The 20,061-nt window shown below is 38.3% G+C and overlaps 1 protein-coding gene across 5 annotated transcripts in view; it reads right to left on the bottom strand.

The window, feature by feature from the left end:
- COL25A1 (collagen type XXV alpha 1 chain) overlaps nucleotides 1–20,061 on the bottom strand; it is a 425,450-nt gene that overhangs the window by 95,109 nt on the left and 310,280 nt on the right. For all 5 annotated transcript variants that reach the window (XM_043513316.1, XM_043513314.1, XM_043513315.1 and 2 more), the window contains exons 11-13: nucleotides 18,345–18,371; nucleotides 15,418–15,462; nucleotides 141–194 (exon numbers count right to left, since the gene is read on the bottom strand). In XM_043513316.1, coding sequence (XP_043369251.1) covers nucleotides 141–194; nucleotides 15,418–15,462; nucleotides 18,345–18,371 — 126 coding nt within the window. The remainder of the gene's footprint in view (nucleotides 1–140; nucleotides 195–15,417; nucleotides 15,463–18,344; nucleotides 18,372–20,061) is intronic.

The raw sequence follows: 20,061 nt of genomic DNA on the forward strand, positions 1-20,061 counted from the left end.
AGTCTCTTAACACCAGTTAGCCCTGTAGAGAGGCAGAGCCTATTACAAATTAATCATGATATACAATCAAAAAGCAGACACTATCATCCATATACATGCCTGCACTGTGCTTTATTTTTCAATTGGTTTTCTGCACTAACCTTAAGCCCTGGTGCTCCGCTTTCTCCCACTTCACCAGGCAAGCCTGGCTCACCCTAGAATGACAACAAATAAAGACGTGGTGTTAAGAAAAAGAAGATGAAGAATATCAGCAATATTCCACCTAATGTCTCCTATTGGGTTTGTAGTAGTGATGGAGAAACCTCAAAAAGGGTTCAATTTGGATAAGACCCCAAAAGTTGGGATGCTTATATGAAGCTTACTGAACCTCTTGGGGCTGATTATGATATCATTTACTCCTGTATAAATCAGAAATATTTCACTGACGTCAGTGGAGTTACAATGGTGTCATATTGTCCTCAGAGGAGAATCAGGGCCCTTGAGTCAGCAAAACTGGCCATTATCCTCATACATCTTTCTAAGAAGATTGCCAGCATGTCCTCCTTCTCTTTGGCCTGGAAATAGCACAATAATGGCCTTTTAAAAAAAAAGTTATTTTGGTACTTCTGGAGGACAGATGTGCAGAGGCACGTGAAAACCCATGACAACAAATGTTAGCTTTCAAAAGGTCCAATTCTAGAAATGTAAGAGGTTTTGGGAAGTAGAGTGTTATTTTTATTTTTGAATATGGACTTGTTTGCCCAACTCTCATGGCCTGAAATGGAGGATGGAGAACCAGAAGCTGCCCATTCAAAGATGCCCAGCTTGGGATAACAGTAATTAGCTAATGCTCAATAGTGTTTGTTTATTGTGTAGGCAGTGTAAGGTTATGAAACCCAACCACTTAAAAGCAAGGAAATGTCTGAATGGTAGGTAAGAACATTGTCATTTACAAACTTTAATTGTTTTTTTAAACAGTTTTTTTCCACTTTATGAATTTCTCATGTTTCTCCCCCCCTGTGTAGATAAATAAAGACACCATTTAAATTTTTTAAATAAATGCGATGGAAAGGTCAACCAATTATTAAAGAAATTAGTGGTGCTGGCCAACCTAATAATGTCTCTTACAAAACCCTGACTCATTCAATCGCCTAATAAGGTATATATGTTCCTCGGATAACCTTTAACCACTTGCATGCATAGCACAGCTTACCTTCACTCGACTGTTGATCAAACATGTTCAAAAGGCATAGAGGAGAAGATTTTAAAAACATATGCATAAAGTTTGCTCATAAATCTATATTTAGGTATCTAAATAAAGTAGTCTGGTTTTAAGAAGTGCTGAACACTCATCAGCTTCCATTGTAGTCAAGCTAGAGACAGACATTAACATAACACAGGGAACTGAACTGACCAAATAATAATAATGAAAAAAAAATGGGAAAATTTCTTCAGACTTTGCAGAAATATTCTCTTCTGCCTTCAGAGAAAATTTAGCAAAAAACAAACCAGTTTTGCAAGCCAAAGTTAGAGGGCAATTAAAATGGAAGCTGCTTGCAACCACAACTACTATGGAGAGATTCTATTTTTCCAGAACACAATCTTCCATTGCCTGAGGCTTTTTCCATCCCTAAATGCTATGGTCAGTTATAAACCACAGCTCTGAAGAACCCATTCCTCACAGTCATGTAGCATTCTATTTCTGAATAGGTCACCAAAAGGTGGGATATGTTCTGCTTATCAAGAGTTGGGTAATTTTAATAATACAAACAAGAATGTTGAGATTCTCCCCAAAGTATTTGTGACATTAAGGAGGGATGTTTTCACGCAGGGGGGGTGAGGACTTAGGCCATCAGAGCACCATGATAGTCACCGAGAGTTATGTGGCCAACTTAGGCAATTCATTGTCAATGTTCCCTGGTATTTTAAATGGGTTCAGTTTAGATTGCCAATTTTGGTTGGATGAATTGCTGGAGGTTTCATCACATGACATAATATTAATTCAAGATTTATCTTTAATTCCTGGAGACTCCAGGACAATCCTGGAGGTTTGGCAACCCTACAGCAGCTACTGTAGCAATTAAATCAGATCTATCAGGAAGCCAGGATTTAAATGTACTGGCTATCAAACATCTGTGTCCTACACAAGGGCCAACCTAAAAGTCACTTAAAGAGACTGTCATTGAGACACTGAGATGGAATGAGCACTTGTATATTTACTCATTTCTCCACCACCCTTCCAAAAAACAAGTCATTGTTCATTTCTGTCCCCTTCACTTTAAAACAGTTGTTGTCTGCGGACACTTGCCAAGGGCTTAAGTCTTTAATCAAAGTATCAGAGTTCCAAGCCTCCACCTTCTTCCTAGGCCTGCACATTAATGGTATTAATGCCCATAGTTATTGGTATGGTAAAGAGAGGCTGCATAAGTAGAATAGAAAATTCATCTGATTTTCCTTGAAGTGAAGTGAAATGCTGAAGCTTTTATCAAGTTATAATAAATCCCTCCTAAAACGAAACTCCATCTCTGACCCCCCCTTGTGGGTCTCTATAATTTACTCTGCCTAAACCCTGTGCTGGGTTTCCAGGGTGGTCGGTACCAAGTGAGAGAGAGCTATAGGGGAAAGGAAAAACTGAAAATATATCTGGAGGGACAGCACATGAATAACATACATTTGAACAGATTATCCTCCTCTGAATTTAATGGCCAGCATTGCAGGGATTATCTCATGTTCTGATTTTTTTTAATACACACAGTACCCCCTCTTCAATTTTTCATACTCTTTTCCAGCAGCCCGTTTAGTTTTCTGAGAGTCTTGATGGGTGAATCAGCTATGATATTGCTGATTATTCTTAGCACCATGCACACGTGAGATCTCAAAAACTTGGCAGCAAACTCAGAGCTATCAGTACCCTCACTCAGCTAGTTTGTATCATTGCCCTGTACTAAACTTTCCTAAACATTGGCCATGTACCCTAGTGCAAGCAACTAGCTACATCTCTCCTGCAAGTGAGAAACTAAAGACCTCCCCTACCCCTGCACCTTTTTACAGATAATAATTCAGTCAAGTATTGGGGTGCTCCAAAGGCTTATTTTACTAAGCTATTCCAAAACTCTTGAGCTGAACGGTGGTGTGCCCACACAGGACAGGAGTGCCTTACATCAGCGGGGAGAGAAGGGCATATGAAAATTGTTTCACAGCCCACCAAACTGAGGGCCAGCCCTGCAAAGAACCTAGTAGAAGCAAAGAGAAGATACCACAACAGGTGGGAAATGGCAGAAACCTACAGTCTGGCTGTCTCTAAGGAGTATTGGGTAATGCACTACGAACAGCAGCAGAACACAAGGGAACTTTGCAAGTTGCAACTTTTTTTAGGGGAAAGTCAAATCTCAAAGTGGGACACTATCACACAATCCATTATGGCTTGTATGATATCTCTATACTATGGACCAAATTTTGCTCTTCAGTTGCATCATTGGCACCGAGGGTAGGGTCTGGCCATATACACTGAAAGTTTTTAACGTTTCTGTTTTTCAAAGTCTTTCAAAAAACAAAAAAAACCCCAAACCCCGACAACATTTCAAACACTCAGTTGATTAGGAAATTCCACAGGTAGTTATAAAAGCAAAACAGCAGCTGACATTTTAAATGCAGATAGATTGATGGTACTTCCTCTGCTATACCTTAAAACACAACATTATTTCGAGTTTATTGGTCCCAACTGACCATTTTAGTAGTTAGGCTGAAAATAATGTTGAATGCCTTTGTTACAAAGTATGGCTTATTACTTTATATTTTTTTTAACCAAAACACATTTTAAAACCATAATGTAAAACACTGCTTGGGTCTTTTTCAACCATTCAGGCAACTTTCAAAGAGAAACAAAAGATTTATATCATTTTTAAGGTGGAAAAGTGGTTACACCATTTTTTAAGGAAACGAGGCACCAAAGGAAAAATTGGTCATTCAACAGGGCTATCACATGCAATAATTTCAATCAGATTGTTTTTCAACTTGGCATTGGTAAAATGAAGAAAGCTGTGAATTTAAATCTTTAATCACAGATAATTTGACATTCACTATGCTGCAGTGAATGTGTTTCCTGACTAGTGCTGAAGTCTATCCTTAACAATGACGATAACAAAGATGTTAGATTGTGGAAATAGTTGTCTTCTGTATAACATTTAGCTCTATAATTTATTCAGGATTTGGGGGGGGGTGGTTCCCACCTCCCAAATAGTTACTCTGTTCAGAGCACATTCCAAAGTTTAGGTAATGGCCCACTCTTTTTAAACTCCTGGGAGGAAAAAAGGCACCATCATTCTAAGGGGGGAGGGGGGACCACCAAGCAAACATAACATGTCCTATAATCTTTTAGTGCATAAAATATAATCCAAGCTCTTAATTAAAGTAAGAATGAGGGCTGTATTGTGTCCTCACATGGAAGACTGACATAGGGCCCTGGAAACTCTGTAAAGTCACCCCTGGAGAGCTTCCTTTTAATCCTTTCCCTGCAGGGAAGGGCTCCAGGGATTGCAGAGGAAGCAGTGTTGCAGCTTCCCAACCCCCTGTGGATCGAAGGGAATCTCCAGCTCCAGTTCCTCTGCTCTGCTTCTCTGTTCCACACCCAGCTAGATGGCTTCTTCAAAGCTATGCTCCTACTGGCTATTAATGCTACGCCTACCACAGAACGACCCTGTCATATGCAGGAACAGCATCTTAGAGAACACTGCTTCTATTAGCATTAATGTGCGCTGGGATATCCCCTGCCTCTTGAAGTGGGTTTTGCAGCTCTGTGGAGCCCACTTGACACAGTAATTGGTAGAGAAACTTCCACAATGTCCAGCAGCAGATGTCATGGTGCTGGTAGCTTCTCTGCTGCGCACACCTCCCAGCTGCTGTCAGTTTTGTTTGATCTGATGTCCTTGAAGAAGCAATGGTGGCAATCAGGACCACAGAAAACATGTCCCAAGACTGTAAACATATAAATACTCCTTCTAGAGCAAAAGTGCAGTTTTAATATCCTTTAGCTTTTTTTGCTTTACCAATCATACCACTTCCTAGCCTTTAAGAACACAACATTCACCTCTAAAGAAGGATCATATCTTGAAAAAAAAATGTGTGACTGCCTATACAAAAGACAATGAAATATCAGAAAAAGTGCACAGGTTGCAGTTACTGGTTTTCAGAAATTAATATCAATGTGGCCAAAGAGCTATACAACTTGTAACAGTGAGTTACATTGTCCATGATCGTAAACTTGGATAATGGATAAACATGTTCAGAAACACCTGTAAACTGTTGGCTGAACTGCACAAACACTCTCTAATGAAACAGTGTTGATGTTTTCAAAATGTATATTAATTAGAGAATCCAGAGATACTCTTTCTGCAGCTGTTTAGTTCAATCCTAAATAGATATTATCTTTACTTTCCAGAGATGTTATATGTACACATTAGTTCTGCTGCTTCTGTGATGGAAACAAAACAACAATGCAGGGGACTGCCTGACACCAAGATATCTTGCTAAGCATCACCTTGCAGAAATGCCCATGCTGGAAATGCAAATGATGAAAGGCGCCTCACGGAGGGTATAGGAATCTGAACTTTCACTGAAACAAAATAGGCCAAATACTGAAGCATTAAATACTGCAGCCACAGAATCACTACATGGCAGTCTGACATCAAGTCATTTTAGCTAAGCCCAGGGCAAAAGAACATGAAGCTTCCTGTAGTCTCTTCCTAACCCAGAGAGAGGTATCTTGTGACCTAGGCAATGGTGACTTTGGACCTTGGTGCACATTGGTAGAAGTTTTAAAGCTACCTTGTCAGCAATAAGAATAGGAATTTTTAATCACATCACATAGCTCAGTATTACGGAAGTTGCCAAAAACGGACCACTAAGCATATGTGCAGAACGTGTGGGACAGGAGTGGTGAAAAAGGAACATGCTACACCCAATAAAGGACTGAGTTCTGATTTAATTTACACTGGTATTAATCAGGATGAATTCCATCAGTGGATTTATACTGGTATAAAAGAGATCAGAAACAGGCAAGTAATTCTTTAGACTCCTACAGTGTCTTTAAACCAAGCATCTCAAAGCATTATCTAAGCATCAGTTAAATCACACAAATCCTCTGTAAAGTAGAGAAGCATCATCCTAATTTTACACATGGAGGAAACTGAGACACAGAGAGACAAAGTGACTTGAGTGGAGTTCAGAACTCCATGACAATGTAACACCAGGTCATGAGTTGACCTCAACTTCCTGCTCTGACCTCTAAATAAGTAGTTTATCTGCTGACCACTGACAAAAGAAAAATAATACTGCTGACCCAGGAGGATTTTTTTGTTGTTTATAATAATATAGAGAGATGGTCCTCATTTGTGCAGTAATGATGGCATATTTTCAAAGAAACACACAAATAGGCTGAAACATTCAGAGGCTTTAACATATTACAGGAGTCAACTTCTGGGCATGTAGCTGCCATCAACGCTAAGTAGAGTTCTGCACATTAACTCCAAGTGCACTGATGGGACAATATGCACAGTAATGCAAAATCAGCAGCAACATGCTAACAAGTTAAGCAGCTATAGAGATCACAGGATTGCCACTGTTAAAGATAGCTGTTGTTTCAGTAAGCTGTGATGCCAATGCGTAACACAGAAACATCATTATATTACATTATCGCTAAGGATGGGTGAACCATTCTGAATACCACCAACTACCACCCAAAACTTTTGAGAATTTCTAGAATTGACAGTAGTGTGAGGATATAAACACAAAAAAACAAGATTTATGCAGCAACTAAAGAACCCCCTAATTAGGAAGTTCCTACATTCATTAAGCTCCCTGCTGCAACACATCCTGGTCTTCTGTGGTTACTGTGGAAGACCAGGAACTCTATAATCACTTCACATCTTCCTTTCTCTTTCATTAAATATTACAACTTAAATTATAAGCCAATGTACAACAGTTCAAAATAAACTTCAATTTTCTTAAAACTATTTACACTACTATGTCCCTTTATCAACTGCATTAAAATAGTCCAGAGTAGTATTCTAAGCCTTTCAGGGGCTCTGATCAATCTTCCAGACCATGTTGTCAGTTCTGTTGAGTTTATGTGTGGCGTTTCCTGTCGAGGGGGCTCACTTCTTGATATAATATCTGTAGGACCCACATCCTCTCTTTGTTGTGTTGAAAAATATTGAAGATGAACCCGATTCCTCTGAAGAGTCCTTTAGGAGTCTTCACTAGGTGGGATGGGGAGTTTCTGCCAAATTGGGAACAGCTCCAAGTGTCTGGGAGCTTTTGAGACAAACTTTGTTCCCTGGTCTCGGTTCAGGTAGTGCTTGTCTTCTGTGCTGAATAACGAAGTTTTTTTGTTGAAGAATTTTTATTCCAGCATCCTGTTTTCAAAAATCCCTTCAGGTCAATCCTTAGTCACCCTGACATCAGAAGTTCTACCAGAGATAGTCCAGACATGAGGCATATTGACTGATATGCCAGGAGTCTTCTGTTATGAATCCACTGATTTTTGAAGAAGTCTTTTTAAAGTCTACACTGTTTCTCCCCTTCCCAGTAGCTCTGGGAATAAAGGGGACTACTAGAATGAGGTTCAAAATCAAAATCCGGTGCAAATGCTAGCAGTATTTCATAGGTAAATTAAGGTCCATTATCAAATATGAAGACTTTAGGAACTCCATGTCTTGCAAATGCTGACTTTCTGGATGACCTGTGCTGATGAAGCATGTGTAAGTATGTCCAAGTCAATACATCTGGAGAACTACAATAATGTGTGTGAATCCTTTCCAGAAAACAAATCTGTGGCTATCTGCTGCCAAAGTCTGTCAGGTAGCTTTGTAGAGAGTAATGGTTCTGGTAATTTTTTTTTTTTTTTTTACTTGTTACTTATCTCATAGCCCTCTACTAAGCTCTGAATTTGCCTACTCAGACAAGGCCACCACATGGATTGCTGTGCTCATGCCCTGCACTTGTTTATACTTTGGTGTCCCTCATGGATTTTGGAGAGCATCTCTTTCTGAAGTGTCATCAGAATCAGAATGAACCGTCCTTTCAAAAATATTAGTCATGTGAAGGTCATTTAGATACTGCCAATATTGTAATAGGTCTGGTGGAATTTGGCTCCAGAATTTTGGCAAAGTTGAGTCAGTTTCTGGTAACTCCTATCCTTTAGCTGTTCATCTCCAATTTGTTGAAGTCAGCTGGCAGATGCTGGAATTGCTGCCAGAAAAAGGACAATGTAGACTTTGACATCTTTCTCTAAAGCTTTTTCTTCCATTTGTGGCTGCTCAATTGGGGATCTAGAAAGTGTCTGCTGCTATGAGTGCTTTCCCTGCTATATGTTCAATGTAAAAAGAAAATTGAAGCAGTCATCATCAAAATCTTTGAATCCTAGGTGGAAAGTAATCCAATGGTTTTGAACATCATAATGCCACTAAAGGCTTGTGATCTGTTTTAGTACTCAGATTCCAGCCAAACAGATATGCACTGAACTGTTCACAGACAAAAGTGACTGCTAGAGCTTCCCTTTTCCACTTGAGGATATTGCTGCTCGCTTTCTGTAAGCCTTCTTGATATGAATGCAACAGCCTCTGGTCTCCTTCTGGCTGGTTTTGTGTGAGCTCTGCTCCTAAACCATATGAAGATTCATCTGCTGCTGGATATTTTATTGGATATTGTGTAAAAATATGTGGAGATATCAGTAGTTCTTTTATTTTATTAAATGGGTTTTGTTGTGTGCTCCCCCAGATAAATGTATTATGACTATTAAGGAGATCTCTTCAGGGTTTTGTTAAATGAACTAAATTTATTAAGAATTCTACAAAATGATTTATCATGCCCAGGAATCTTCCTACAGCAAAAATGTCTTTGGATTAGGGTAAGATGAGTAATGCCTTCAGTTTGTCTGAATCCAGCTGCATTCCCTGTTTACTAATTGTGTGTTCAACAAATTTTGTGTGTTTCTTTTTCCAAATTCACATTTCTCATTCAGAGAGAGGCCAGCTTGTTGGCAGCATCTCAAAACTTCATGTAGTCACTTTTCATATTCATTTTTATCTCTGCCATACACCAGCACCTCATCTGCATGGCAAAGGATACCAGGCAGACCTGACACACTCTGAAAGATTCTCTTCTGAAAAATGTTCTGGTCCTGAAGATATGCTGAATGGAAGACAATTAAAACAGGGGCTTCCAAATAGCATGATGAATGTCATTAATAGTATAGGTTCTTTAGCAAGCAGAATTTGCCAGAAGCCTGCTGTAGTACCTACCTCTGAGAAGATTTTGGCTTCTGATAACTGAGCTGATGTCTGGACAACTGCGAGAAGCATGTGTCTTTCTCTGCACATTCTTTTATTAAGTTGTGTTAGGTCCACACAAATTCAGATTTTGCCCTTGGACTTTGATACTACATACTATGGAGACATTGCATAATACCCCAAATATATCTTAGAATTGTTTTGATATCCTATAAGCTGTGGGAAAGACATGCAAAGGAACCAAAGGGAGTTGAGAGCCTGTTTCATCTTGCAGGTGCTGTGTGCCCTGCAGGACTGGGATCTAAAATCAGGACTGTTCAGCAAAAATTGAGGTGGGTGGCTAACCTAACTTTTCCTGTATGTCTTGAATTTAAAAGAAAAAGGACCAAAAGGGTAAAAAAGCAAGAAAAAAAAGCAGCCTCTTTCATGTCAGCATAGTTTTAGTGTGATGAGTACCTCTTGGTATAGCATCTGGTTGATTTTTCCCTGCCCCTGAGAGAAAAGGTTTGTCAGTGCTGCTATATTTTTCAGTCACTAGAATGTAATTAATTTTAAGGAAGAGGAAATACAAGAGGCCCCCAAAACCTAATCCAGGCTAATTTTCCTGTAAAATACATGACCGAGGACAGGGGGAAAAAGTGGTTTCTCAGACATGTTACTGTGATTTTCATTTCAAGCAAGGGTTGAATTACCTCCTTTCAACTTGCTTTTCGTCCACCCCTCAAAAAGAACTTAAAATTGTTTGTTTAAGGCCTGGAAATCTCTTCTGGCCCACTCACCAGGTGAAATTAAGTGAAAAGACTCTTCAACAAGGCTCAGCTGGCCCACAAACTCGTCTGAGAATTTGTGAATTATACTCAATGATGTTTCCTTTCTTTGTATTTCTTCTTTTAATAAACTGCACTTCATACAACATGGTTTTTATACCTGCAAAAAATACTTTAAAGAAAATCTTTTAAAATATGTATCCTGTGTAATAAATAGTACTGGAGGAGAAATGTATATGCACAAGAGTAATAATAAATAAGCAATCAAAAGGGTAATAATAAATCTGCACACCCTCAGTCTCTAAATCTACTAGCATATGTAAAAGAAGGAAATATTTTTCCAGATTTATCAAACTGCTATCTGGTAACTTGGTCAAACTACTGAAGCAATTTAAAGTGGAATGATCGACACTGACCACACATTTTGCTTTCAATACATCCTTTTAAAAAAAAATTCCCAAGTAATGTATAAATAAAAATAGGGGTCTAACATATGTAGGCGGTGAAGAGGGGAGGATTTATGTACTGTAAGAAAGTCCCATTTAAAGCTAATGAGAATTACACAGCTCAAGTAAATCTCCAATCCACTCATGGGAAAGTGAATTCCTTCAGGTCAAATATACTGCAGTCCTTACTGAGACAAAACTCCCATTGGCTTCAAAAGTCCTTCTGACTTGTTGGAGACAACAGTAGTTCTGCCTGAGTAAGGCCCACATAAGGAATAACTGATTTGAGTCATATCCTTGTAGTATCTAAACTTTTCAAGAATCCTTTTGTAGCCAGTTTAATATTAGTGATACAGGGATATACTGTGTAAGTGCAAGAACTCTTCTACTTTTCCTTGAGTCCCCACATAGGCCAGGCACAATCCTGCACCTTGTGTTCCCAGTGCACGCCGATGGGGCAAGCTTGTGCCACTGTGCACGCTTGATTCTGCAAAGAGGGTGGAGAGGAGTGGGGTTAGAGCCCTGCTATCTCTCTGGACTAGCCTGGAGAGCACCAGTGGCACAGGGACAAGTGCCCACTGTGTTTTGTAAAAAGGAAGAGAAAGCCCTGATCAGAGCTACATCATCTCACTGCTCCAAGAGCTATTGTGCATGTCTACATTGCTAGGTAGCCCTTGCCAGATCTATTGGTCATAAGCATTAACCGTTTTCCATATTCCACTATTCCAATTAAAGGATGGATGAAGAAAAAAAGGAAGAATATAGAAAAACCTTCTATGACTGAGATTGCTTAGCTGTACGTTAAATTGCTCGCATTAAAAGAAAAAGTAACTTCATTGCGGACTTTCAGTTGCTGGGGGTGTTGCTATGGGTAACAGCAACCTTACAAAATTTCCTCCAGGTGAGTGACTATTTCTGAAGGGGGAGTAAAACTGAGGAAAGCATTTGAGCACATGCTTAACTTTAAGTCAGCGGGCCTTAAGTGCATGCTTAAAATTAAGTACATGCTTAAGTGCTTTCCTGAACAGAGATACGTTCCTGAATTTGATCCTAAGAAAGAAAATATTAACCCCGTTAATGCCTCTTGCATTCTAGTCCAATACGTCATTAGACGGAGGGAGTTCACTCATTAAAAGGCTATCATGGCTCTAAGGCTTTTCTAAACCTTTTACCCATATGTCTTCAAGGGAGATGATTTGCATCACATATTTGAGGCTGATTCAATATTCTGCAAATCACAGTAAATCCATACGAATGCTGCCAGAATCAGCAGTCAGCATCCCACAACAAACTCTAACTTTAATTCATGAAGACTAGCTTCTTCAGCATAAACATTCATTTCTCAAAGGAGTCTATCTCTAGTTTGAGACTACAGAGGAAGAGAAGCCTACAATGGACAATGGAAAAATTAAGTCAGACACTGAAGTTATTATTCCAGTCTTTTTCAACAGTATCTCCTCCATAAAATGGAACTATGGCTTTGCATGCTATCTGAAAGATTTAACCTTTTGGCACCAAAATATAAACACAGGGATCCACTTGCACAACTCACTGGCAGGAACAAACCTTATACTGCATGGTGTATTGTACAGTATATTATATGCCTCTTCATATATTATACAACGTTATTTTAATTTAGCTTTTCAATATTCTTTCATTTATTTGCAAACAAATGGAATTTATTAGTCATTTACTGAAAGGAATTGCAACATGCCACCTTTGTCACATTTGTGCTACATTAAAGTAATTCATTTTCTTTCACAATAAAATATTACATGTAGTCAAGGGCTGTGAAAAACAACTGTAGTATAATGAAAAGAATTTTGTCTACATTTTTATTTTAGATCTCCATAGCTTTGCTCTAGGATTTAGTTTCTTAGTTTAGTAATGTGCACATTCCTTCTTTCAGGCCAAAAGTAAAGCGTTCAACTTAAATGAAAATGTGATGACGCCTTTATAGGAAATGTATAACCATTTAAAAGTGTCTTCAAGTTATACAGAGGAAAATGTTTGAAAATGCCACAACTACTGAAGGAAATTAGAACATAAAACTATAAACAGAAACTGTTAGGCTCTATCTTTGAAGCACAATTTAAATTTGATGAGTAGCATGTAAAGAGCTGTAACATTTTTTCCTTTTTTTCCTATGGAAACTCCATATTTATTTTTTCCTTTGTAAAGTATGAACACCATGCTGCATACGTATCTTTCAGAAGGTAGATGTACAAATTGTGAGATTACAGAATCATTTATTTGTACCCGCAATGAAAGTCCACACTGGTCTCTCCAATGTATTATCTTAAAAAAAATATTGGCCACAATCCGGCAAATCCTCACTCGTATGAGTAGTCCAATTGAAATCAATGCGTCTACTCATTGAGTAAAAACTATTTGCTTGAGTAATTTGTGTCCTCAAGCCCCTAAAAATATTTTTTTTTATAGAAAGTGAATCATCAATCAAATATAGTTCAATTTGCCTGGAATTAATCTTGTCCTTCCTTTACGTAAGGAAGGCCAAGTAAGTAGGCCAAGTTTTCAAAGATGATGTTACTAATTTTGCACCCACACTTTGGTGGACACACCTGATAATGTTTAGGAGGCAGACTACATGGTCACAAACCCGATTTGAACATACAAATAATGCACAGGTAATTAGTGTCTACACTCTACTGTTTTTACCCATAAGTGATTGTGGTTGCAAAATTGTTCTCTCAACTGAGCACAGTCACAAAAGTGCAGATGCAAAATCTGAGACCCGATGAAAAATTTGGCTGATGATATTTTAGCATATCTTAGATCTCACATATGCTGATTCCAAAATATTTTCTCCTTTGCTGTCTTACAACAGACAACACTATTTTTTTTTGTCTTCCTCAGATATTGTGGCAAAATTAGGTTCATGTTTCACGAGCAATAAAATGAAATGACTATTAAATGTTAACTATTATCATCAAATTATACAGATCCAGAACTGCAAATTATAATGTTAAATGCTGTACTTTTTTTTGTTAAGAAAAACTCAATTCAAAATAAATGATCAAACACTTTGCAGTTATGCTTTAAGGTTTTTTTTGTATGCATATCATCATCTTTATATACAATGGTTTGTCATCCGAACACAGTGAATCAATTATTTTTTTTTTCCTTTTGGTATTCCCTGCAAGTGTTTTTGAAGTTTGGTAGGAAAGTAAGTGTTCATGAGAAAAACAGATGCATGGTACTGTCTAGAGCCGGGCCAGGCATATTATGTAAACTTCCCCACCCAGCACAACCAACAGACCTTAGTGCTGATGTGAAACACCCCTGCTGTTTTAGTCAGAGGCCTCTCTTGTAAGCAGAGACCATCAGTCATGCTGAATTGTTAGTCAGTTTGGGGATGGAACTAAAAGATTAGGACTACCAAATTGATTTCACTAGCGACCAAAGATAAATCCCTCCTCCCGTCCCAACTGAATAATTGTTTTGGGGATTATTTTCCCCCCAGATGGATTAGTTTGCATTTTTCCACAGTGAATCTAAGTTTATGTTCCCCCTACATTTCTAATCCATTTTATTATTCATTATTTATTGCTAGTAGCACAACAATGAGCCAGGCACTGTAAAAACAGCAGAGAAGACATTGTCCTTTATAGAAAGGCATTAAGCCATGAGAAAAAAAAAAAGAAATTGCAAAAACTCTTTTGTATTTTTCTTTTTTTTGAAGATACATTGTATAAAGTTATACACTTCCATCTGATAATCTTCCATTTATTTCTCCCTGAACCTAGTTGCAGAACTTGGCATGATCTATAGAAAGAGTCAAATACAGCTGTGTCTTGTGTATCAGTGAAAGAAGAAGCTTGTTTCTAGGTTCAGATTTCATAGGTGTCTTGCAGGTGGAGGGCATAGCTCACTGGGGGACCTGACCCTCAAAAAACTGAAGCATGAGTCCATTTACTCACATGAGTAGTCCCATTATCTTGAATGGAAGCACTCATGGGAGTAAAATTGCTCTCTGCAGGACTGAGCCCAACAAAAAGCTATAAGGTTGTCTTTTTTTTCCTGTGTACATAGTCATTTAAGGCTATTTGTTGTCTTAATTTAATTGTAAGGAGACTTTAAAACTACATGTTCTCATATTACCAACAGGACTGTATTCATTTCAGCTTAAAAACTTTATCTCGTCCTTTCCATTTAAGGGCCAGATCCCACAATCTTTATTTATTCTTTATTCAAGCAAAACTCCCACATACTTCAATGGAAATTTTGTTTGAGTAACATATGACTGGGGACTGCAGTATTTGGCTATATATAAAATGCAAACTCAAAATAAACCCTCCAACACAAACTTCAATTTAAAACTAACAATAACATTGTACGTATTTACCTCAACATCTATTTTTGCAACAATAGTGTTATCATTTTGAACAGAATCTTTGTCTAGCTATCGTTGCTTACCTAATTTATGTGTATTTTTATAGCCAATTATTGATCCTGTTGTATTTCACGACTCTCCCTGGGAGTTCAGAAAACTAAAGTTTCATTGTATGAATTGGAAAATTAAAAATTATTCCTAATGAGACATAGTGACTGAGGATTTGTCTACATAAGGCATTTCCATTTAAGTTATACGGATGTCTTTTAAAAACTGATTTAGTTAAACTAAAACAAACCCCCTGTGTGAACACTCTTAGCCCAGTTTCACAGTGGCTTGTTTCAGTTTCGATTAAACCTGTCTCCAATTGCCTTAAGCTAAACTAGAAAAAGTCCTTCAAACAAAAAAAGAGTGTCCACAGTATCTTTGGCAGCAAGTTAGCAACATCCATTAAAAAAATCCCATCTTTGGTTATATCAGTGCAATTCTTTCATGTAGAAAAACTCTGACTGGCTTTAGAAACTCAAGTAAATAGCATTTTCAGCACTGAAAAAGAAGGCGAAAAAGTTTCATATTGAACTCACCATATGTCCATCTATTCCTGGAACACCAGACACTCCAACAGAACCCTGGTGGGAACCATAGACGTGGGTTTAGCAAGTTTAACAGACAAACAAATCATAAAACATGTCAGCTCTAAACCCAATACTTTAAAGAATTATGTTGAACGCATGCTTGCCATAAGTGCAAAATGTTTTTAAAAATAATCATTGTTGACGGTAAGAGCTCTTCCCACTTGACCTTCTGCATTAATCAGAAGTGTTCTAGTGTTATAATTATTGCATACTTGATGTCTTACTTCATTAAAAAAGTTCAAATGGCTGATTATATTGTGATGTTCTGAAACCTTCAGTACAAACTAACAGGTTTCAGAGTAGCAGCCATGTTAGTCTGAATTATAATTTAATTCCACTGACCACTCTGCATGAATTTGGAAGACAGAGCCTCCTAAATCTAGTGTTTGGACCTCTGTGATCAAAAATATTCATTATCGGGAACCATGCTTTAAAGCTACCAACTGGTAAGACTGACTGATCTTTGGTACTTTTAAGGGATAAGCTGGAATAATTCTGTCTGGCACTGCTTAGTTTTACTTACTACAATCAAAACTTTAAAAACCACTCTAGATCAAACAAGAAGCAGACGTGAAGAAAGAATTAAAAAGAAATCGGCACTGAAATGTAACATTTGAGGGATCTTTTTTTATAAAAACATAGAACAAATTTAAACTTCTTTATGATGCATTGTCTTTTTGTACTAACTTGTGCAACTGTCATTATGAATTTTCAATGACAATTCAGAAGATGAGGAAAGCAGCAGTACAGTTTGTGCTGACACAGTGGGATTTTTTTTTAATCAGTAAGTTTCAGTTAAAAAGTACATTGAAACCATCAATTTATCTTTCATTTATAAACACATCCTCAGCTTAGCTCACAAACATCTGAGCCTCTTTATACAGGCTAGTTTGTTCTAAAGAGAAGGGAATTGCCAGTAGTGGGGTGTACTGTTGCCCAGAACTCTTTCAAACAAATCTAGAGCCCCCTGTAAAGCCATTCATTTGCGTCCACTTTCTGCAAGACCAAAGAATCAGTGGGGGACACTCTCCCCTCCACCCAGTTATGCACACCAGTTAGAAAGTTCAGTCCAGTGGGAGAAGTCAGGGGACAGAGAAGTCATTAGGGAATGTGTCCAATACTGATGCCTGCATTTGTGGATGGATTGGGTTAGGAGAATAATGGATGGAAAATTCCTGCTAAATAGGAAAAGGAGGAAATGTGTCATGTGACCCAGAATGGGCCACAATAAAGGGAGACATCCTGAACTCTCAGAAGGCTCCAGCTCTTGTCTCCATAGAGCTGTGAGTCATTCAGAAATTGTTCATATTCCATACAACGTACAATGGCACTGTAAACTTAGCAAGAGATATCAAACGAGCATTTCACCCTTTTCCCTGATGGGGACCTGGAGGCCCCCTAAGGATGCAGACTTGGTAGCATTGTCTGTACCAGCCCTGTTGTTGCTTGATGCAAGCAGTGCATGAATGCTAACCAGGACTAGAGGGCATTAGTGAACAGTCACATATTCTTGCTCTTCCTCCCAAAAAACAGAGGGCAACACACAGGCTCAGAAGGGAAGTAAGCCATCAGGCTCTTGATAAACTGTTTTTTTTAGTATGGACTGTTCCCTTATTGATATCTGCTGATTTTTCTTATAAGATGCTAACATGCATAAATAAAACAGGTTTAAAATTAGCATATGCTTAATCATGCAAAAGGATCTCAGATTTTCTAACAACCAATAAATAAATAAATAAAGGCTTTGCTGATGTTAAGCATACTATTAAAGTACCTCCCAAGTCTGAAGGAGTAGTTTTAAAATGGCAACATGGGGACTAGGGCTATTTCACACACCTATCAAAGGTTATATTGCTAAGCATACAACTCTCCTCTCCTTAGTCCTAGGGCTTGATCCTGCTCCTATTTATGTCAGTGGGAAAACTCCCTTTGACTTGAATGGTGCAGGATCAAGCTGTTATATCTTCATAGCTTTTACCTTCTTTTGTTTGAAATGTTTTGTTTTAACCAATGCCAAACAACCCAGATTTCAAAGAATGCTGTGCCTGTGACAGTCTCAGAGACAGAAAAACAGAGGATAATATCATTCCCACCTGTGAAGGATAATTATTTTTAGGTTTTCTCTAGATGATTTTAAATCATTAAATGAATTTTCTTAAACATCTTCAACAATATTGTTTATCTTCTGAAATCACTTTTCAAACAATTTGGCCTCCATAATAATTGGGTCACACACTGGCAAAGTGCAGTCTACTAGTTTTTATTACCAATATATTTAGTATTGTTCTAATGGTTCAATCCCATAAATCCTTGGTTCATTCCCTCAAACTGCAGCAGTCAGTCTTAATGAGTGTAAATCATGTTGAAAGCATTCACAGGAAGTCAGTTGTCAGGTTACCATAGAAATAGGAAGACACCGGCAGGCCACCTGAATACAGCCAACCAAACACCATTTATCAGCAACACCTACATCCTTAATTTCTTCTGGTCACTTTTTTGGTCATATGGCACTGATCTACTTGAGTAAAGACATGCATTCAATTTGAAACTTTATCCCCCACCTTTCACAGTGTTTTAAGTTTGGTTTCATAGTTATACAGTACTTGAATAAAGAAAATTATAGTGACTTTTTAACCTGCAAGTTCAGCAGACAGATTGAAAACAGTCTGCTCTGCATTGCTTGAATTTCCTATAAGGAGCAAAATTAGAAATCTTGTGTCTCACATTATGTAGTTGTATTTTCGGAAAACAAAATTCACAGACTAAACTAACTGCTTCAATGTGGTGTACAGTAGCTAATTCCATTCACCTCTCCTGCTTGCAATTTGGCACTAGGAAGTATAATCTCTTTCACAGTATTGTTGTTTATACTATACCTTTTGTCCTGGAGGTCCCTGAGGCCCCTGAAAAGGGAAAATAATTTAATTAGCATAATAATGTAGCCAATTTAAGCTTAAATGACCAATTAAAAATGCCCTATTGTGTAAACATTCTTATGCTGGACTGAAACCAGCTGATGTTTTGGACATCAGGGAAAAGTAAAACTTTCTGCTGGAAATGTACAATGGATCTTTTCTCCTCTTTTTTGGAATAGCATTAACTACACAATGAAAAATTCAGATTTCCCCGTTTTTTAATCTTTTATATTCTATTCTGTCTGTTTCTTCTTATAGATGCAAATGTGTCAGCATTTAGAAAGCTAAGGCTTTTCTGCTTCTAATACCAGCTAAGAAACAGGTGTGCTTCCACAGTGAAATACCTACATTACATATTCGCTTGCCAATGTAAAGAAAAGATTTAAGCAATGAACATTTTTGGGAAAAAAGATACATAAACTCCCTCTCTAAGTCTAGGTCTAAGCAAATCTGCATAGCATTTTACAGTGCTTTTATAGTGCTTTTATTCTTCAACGCAGTTTAAACACATTAACCAATTATTCTTAACACCAGCCTTGAGAGGCAGGGAAGCATTATTTCCCTGACAAATATTATTTGTCCCTATTTTACAGATGATCAGAGAGGCTAATGGGCTGTTGTCTCAAAAAAGAACTTAAACATCTGCTTAACATTAAGCATGTGCTCAAGTCCTGTTGATTTCAATGGGACTTCAATGGCCTGGATTCTCCACTCCACCCAAATGGAGCTTGGCTGCAGAGGAGAGGCATCAGGGAACTCATGCAGCTCCTAGATCCACGTCAGTTGGTCCTGGAGGAAGTCAGACCAGCTTCAACACAAGTCCTTCCTGTATCCTTCTTCCTAGGCAATGGCCAAGGGAAGGTGGGGACAGCTGTTGCAGAAGCTAGTTCTGCCACCCCTGGAGAGATCTACAACACAGGGGAAATTCTTTACTAGTCAGGTATGTCCATTGTCTCTGTGCTGCCTGAGTGACACAAAGCAAACAGAGGATAACACAGAATCCAGCCCTTTGTGACTTGCCCCAAGTCAAAGAGGGGAGCAATACCAGAGCTGGAGTTGTTTAGACACTCAGCTTGCACAATGAAAATGCTGCTCTGAAATATTGGGATGGATTTTGCTTTATAGGCATATGCTGTGAAGGCAGGGCAGAGGTTGCCAAGGGACATAATGCCTCCTGGAGTTTCCTGACACACAGTGAAAGAACAGCCATTACAACATTAATCAAGAGGTGAAGTGTAATCTTCACCCCATCGCTGGCCAGTGGAAATAGAGGCCATGGGAATGTCCATGGTGCAGAATGTGCTCTGTTCAACACTCTCTCCCTGACACAATAACCTTCTACACTTTTTAGCTGTTCATCCCCAGAGGTGTTGGATGACACACCACAGCCACCACCATTGCTAGCATGGATGAGTTCCAACGGTGGTGAATTATTGGTCCTAAAATTGCCAGCACGGATGGAGTTATGCAGGTTTTATATGTAGATTTATGTTACTAACTTTGGGCGTCCAAGTTTGAAAAATTTAGGTTAGTGCCTTTGTCATGCAGGAGAGTGGCCTGAAGGTCTGATAGAGCCCTAAATGCTTAAGCATCAAATAGAAATAGAATGTTCTCCTGTTTCACTATCAGAAACCTTATCACTTTCAGGCACTAATTCCCTGGACTAACTCATTCCTGG

The sequence above is a fragment of the Dermochelys coriacea genome, chromosome 4 (genome assembly GCF_009764565.3).
Source record: "Dermochelys coriacea isolate rDerCor1 chromosome 4, rDerCor1.pri.v4, whole genome shotgun sequence".
Lineage (NCBI taxonomy): Eukaryota > Metazoa > Chordata > Testudines > Dermochelyidae > Dermochelys > Dermochelys coriacea.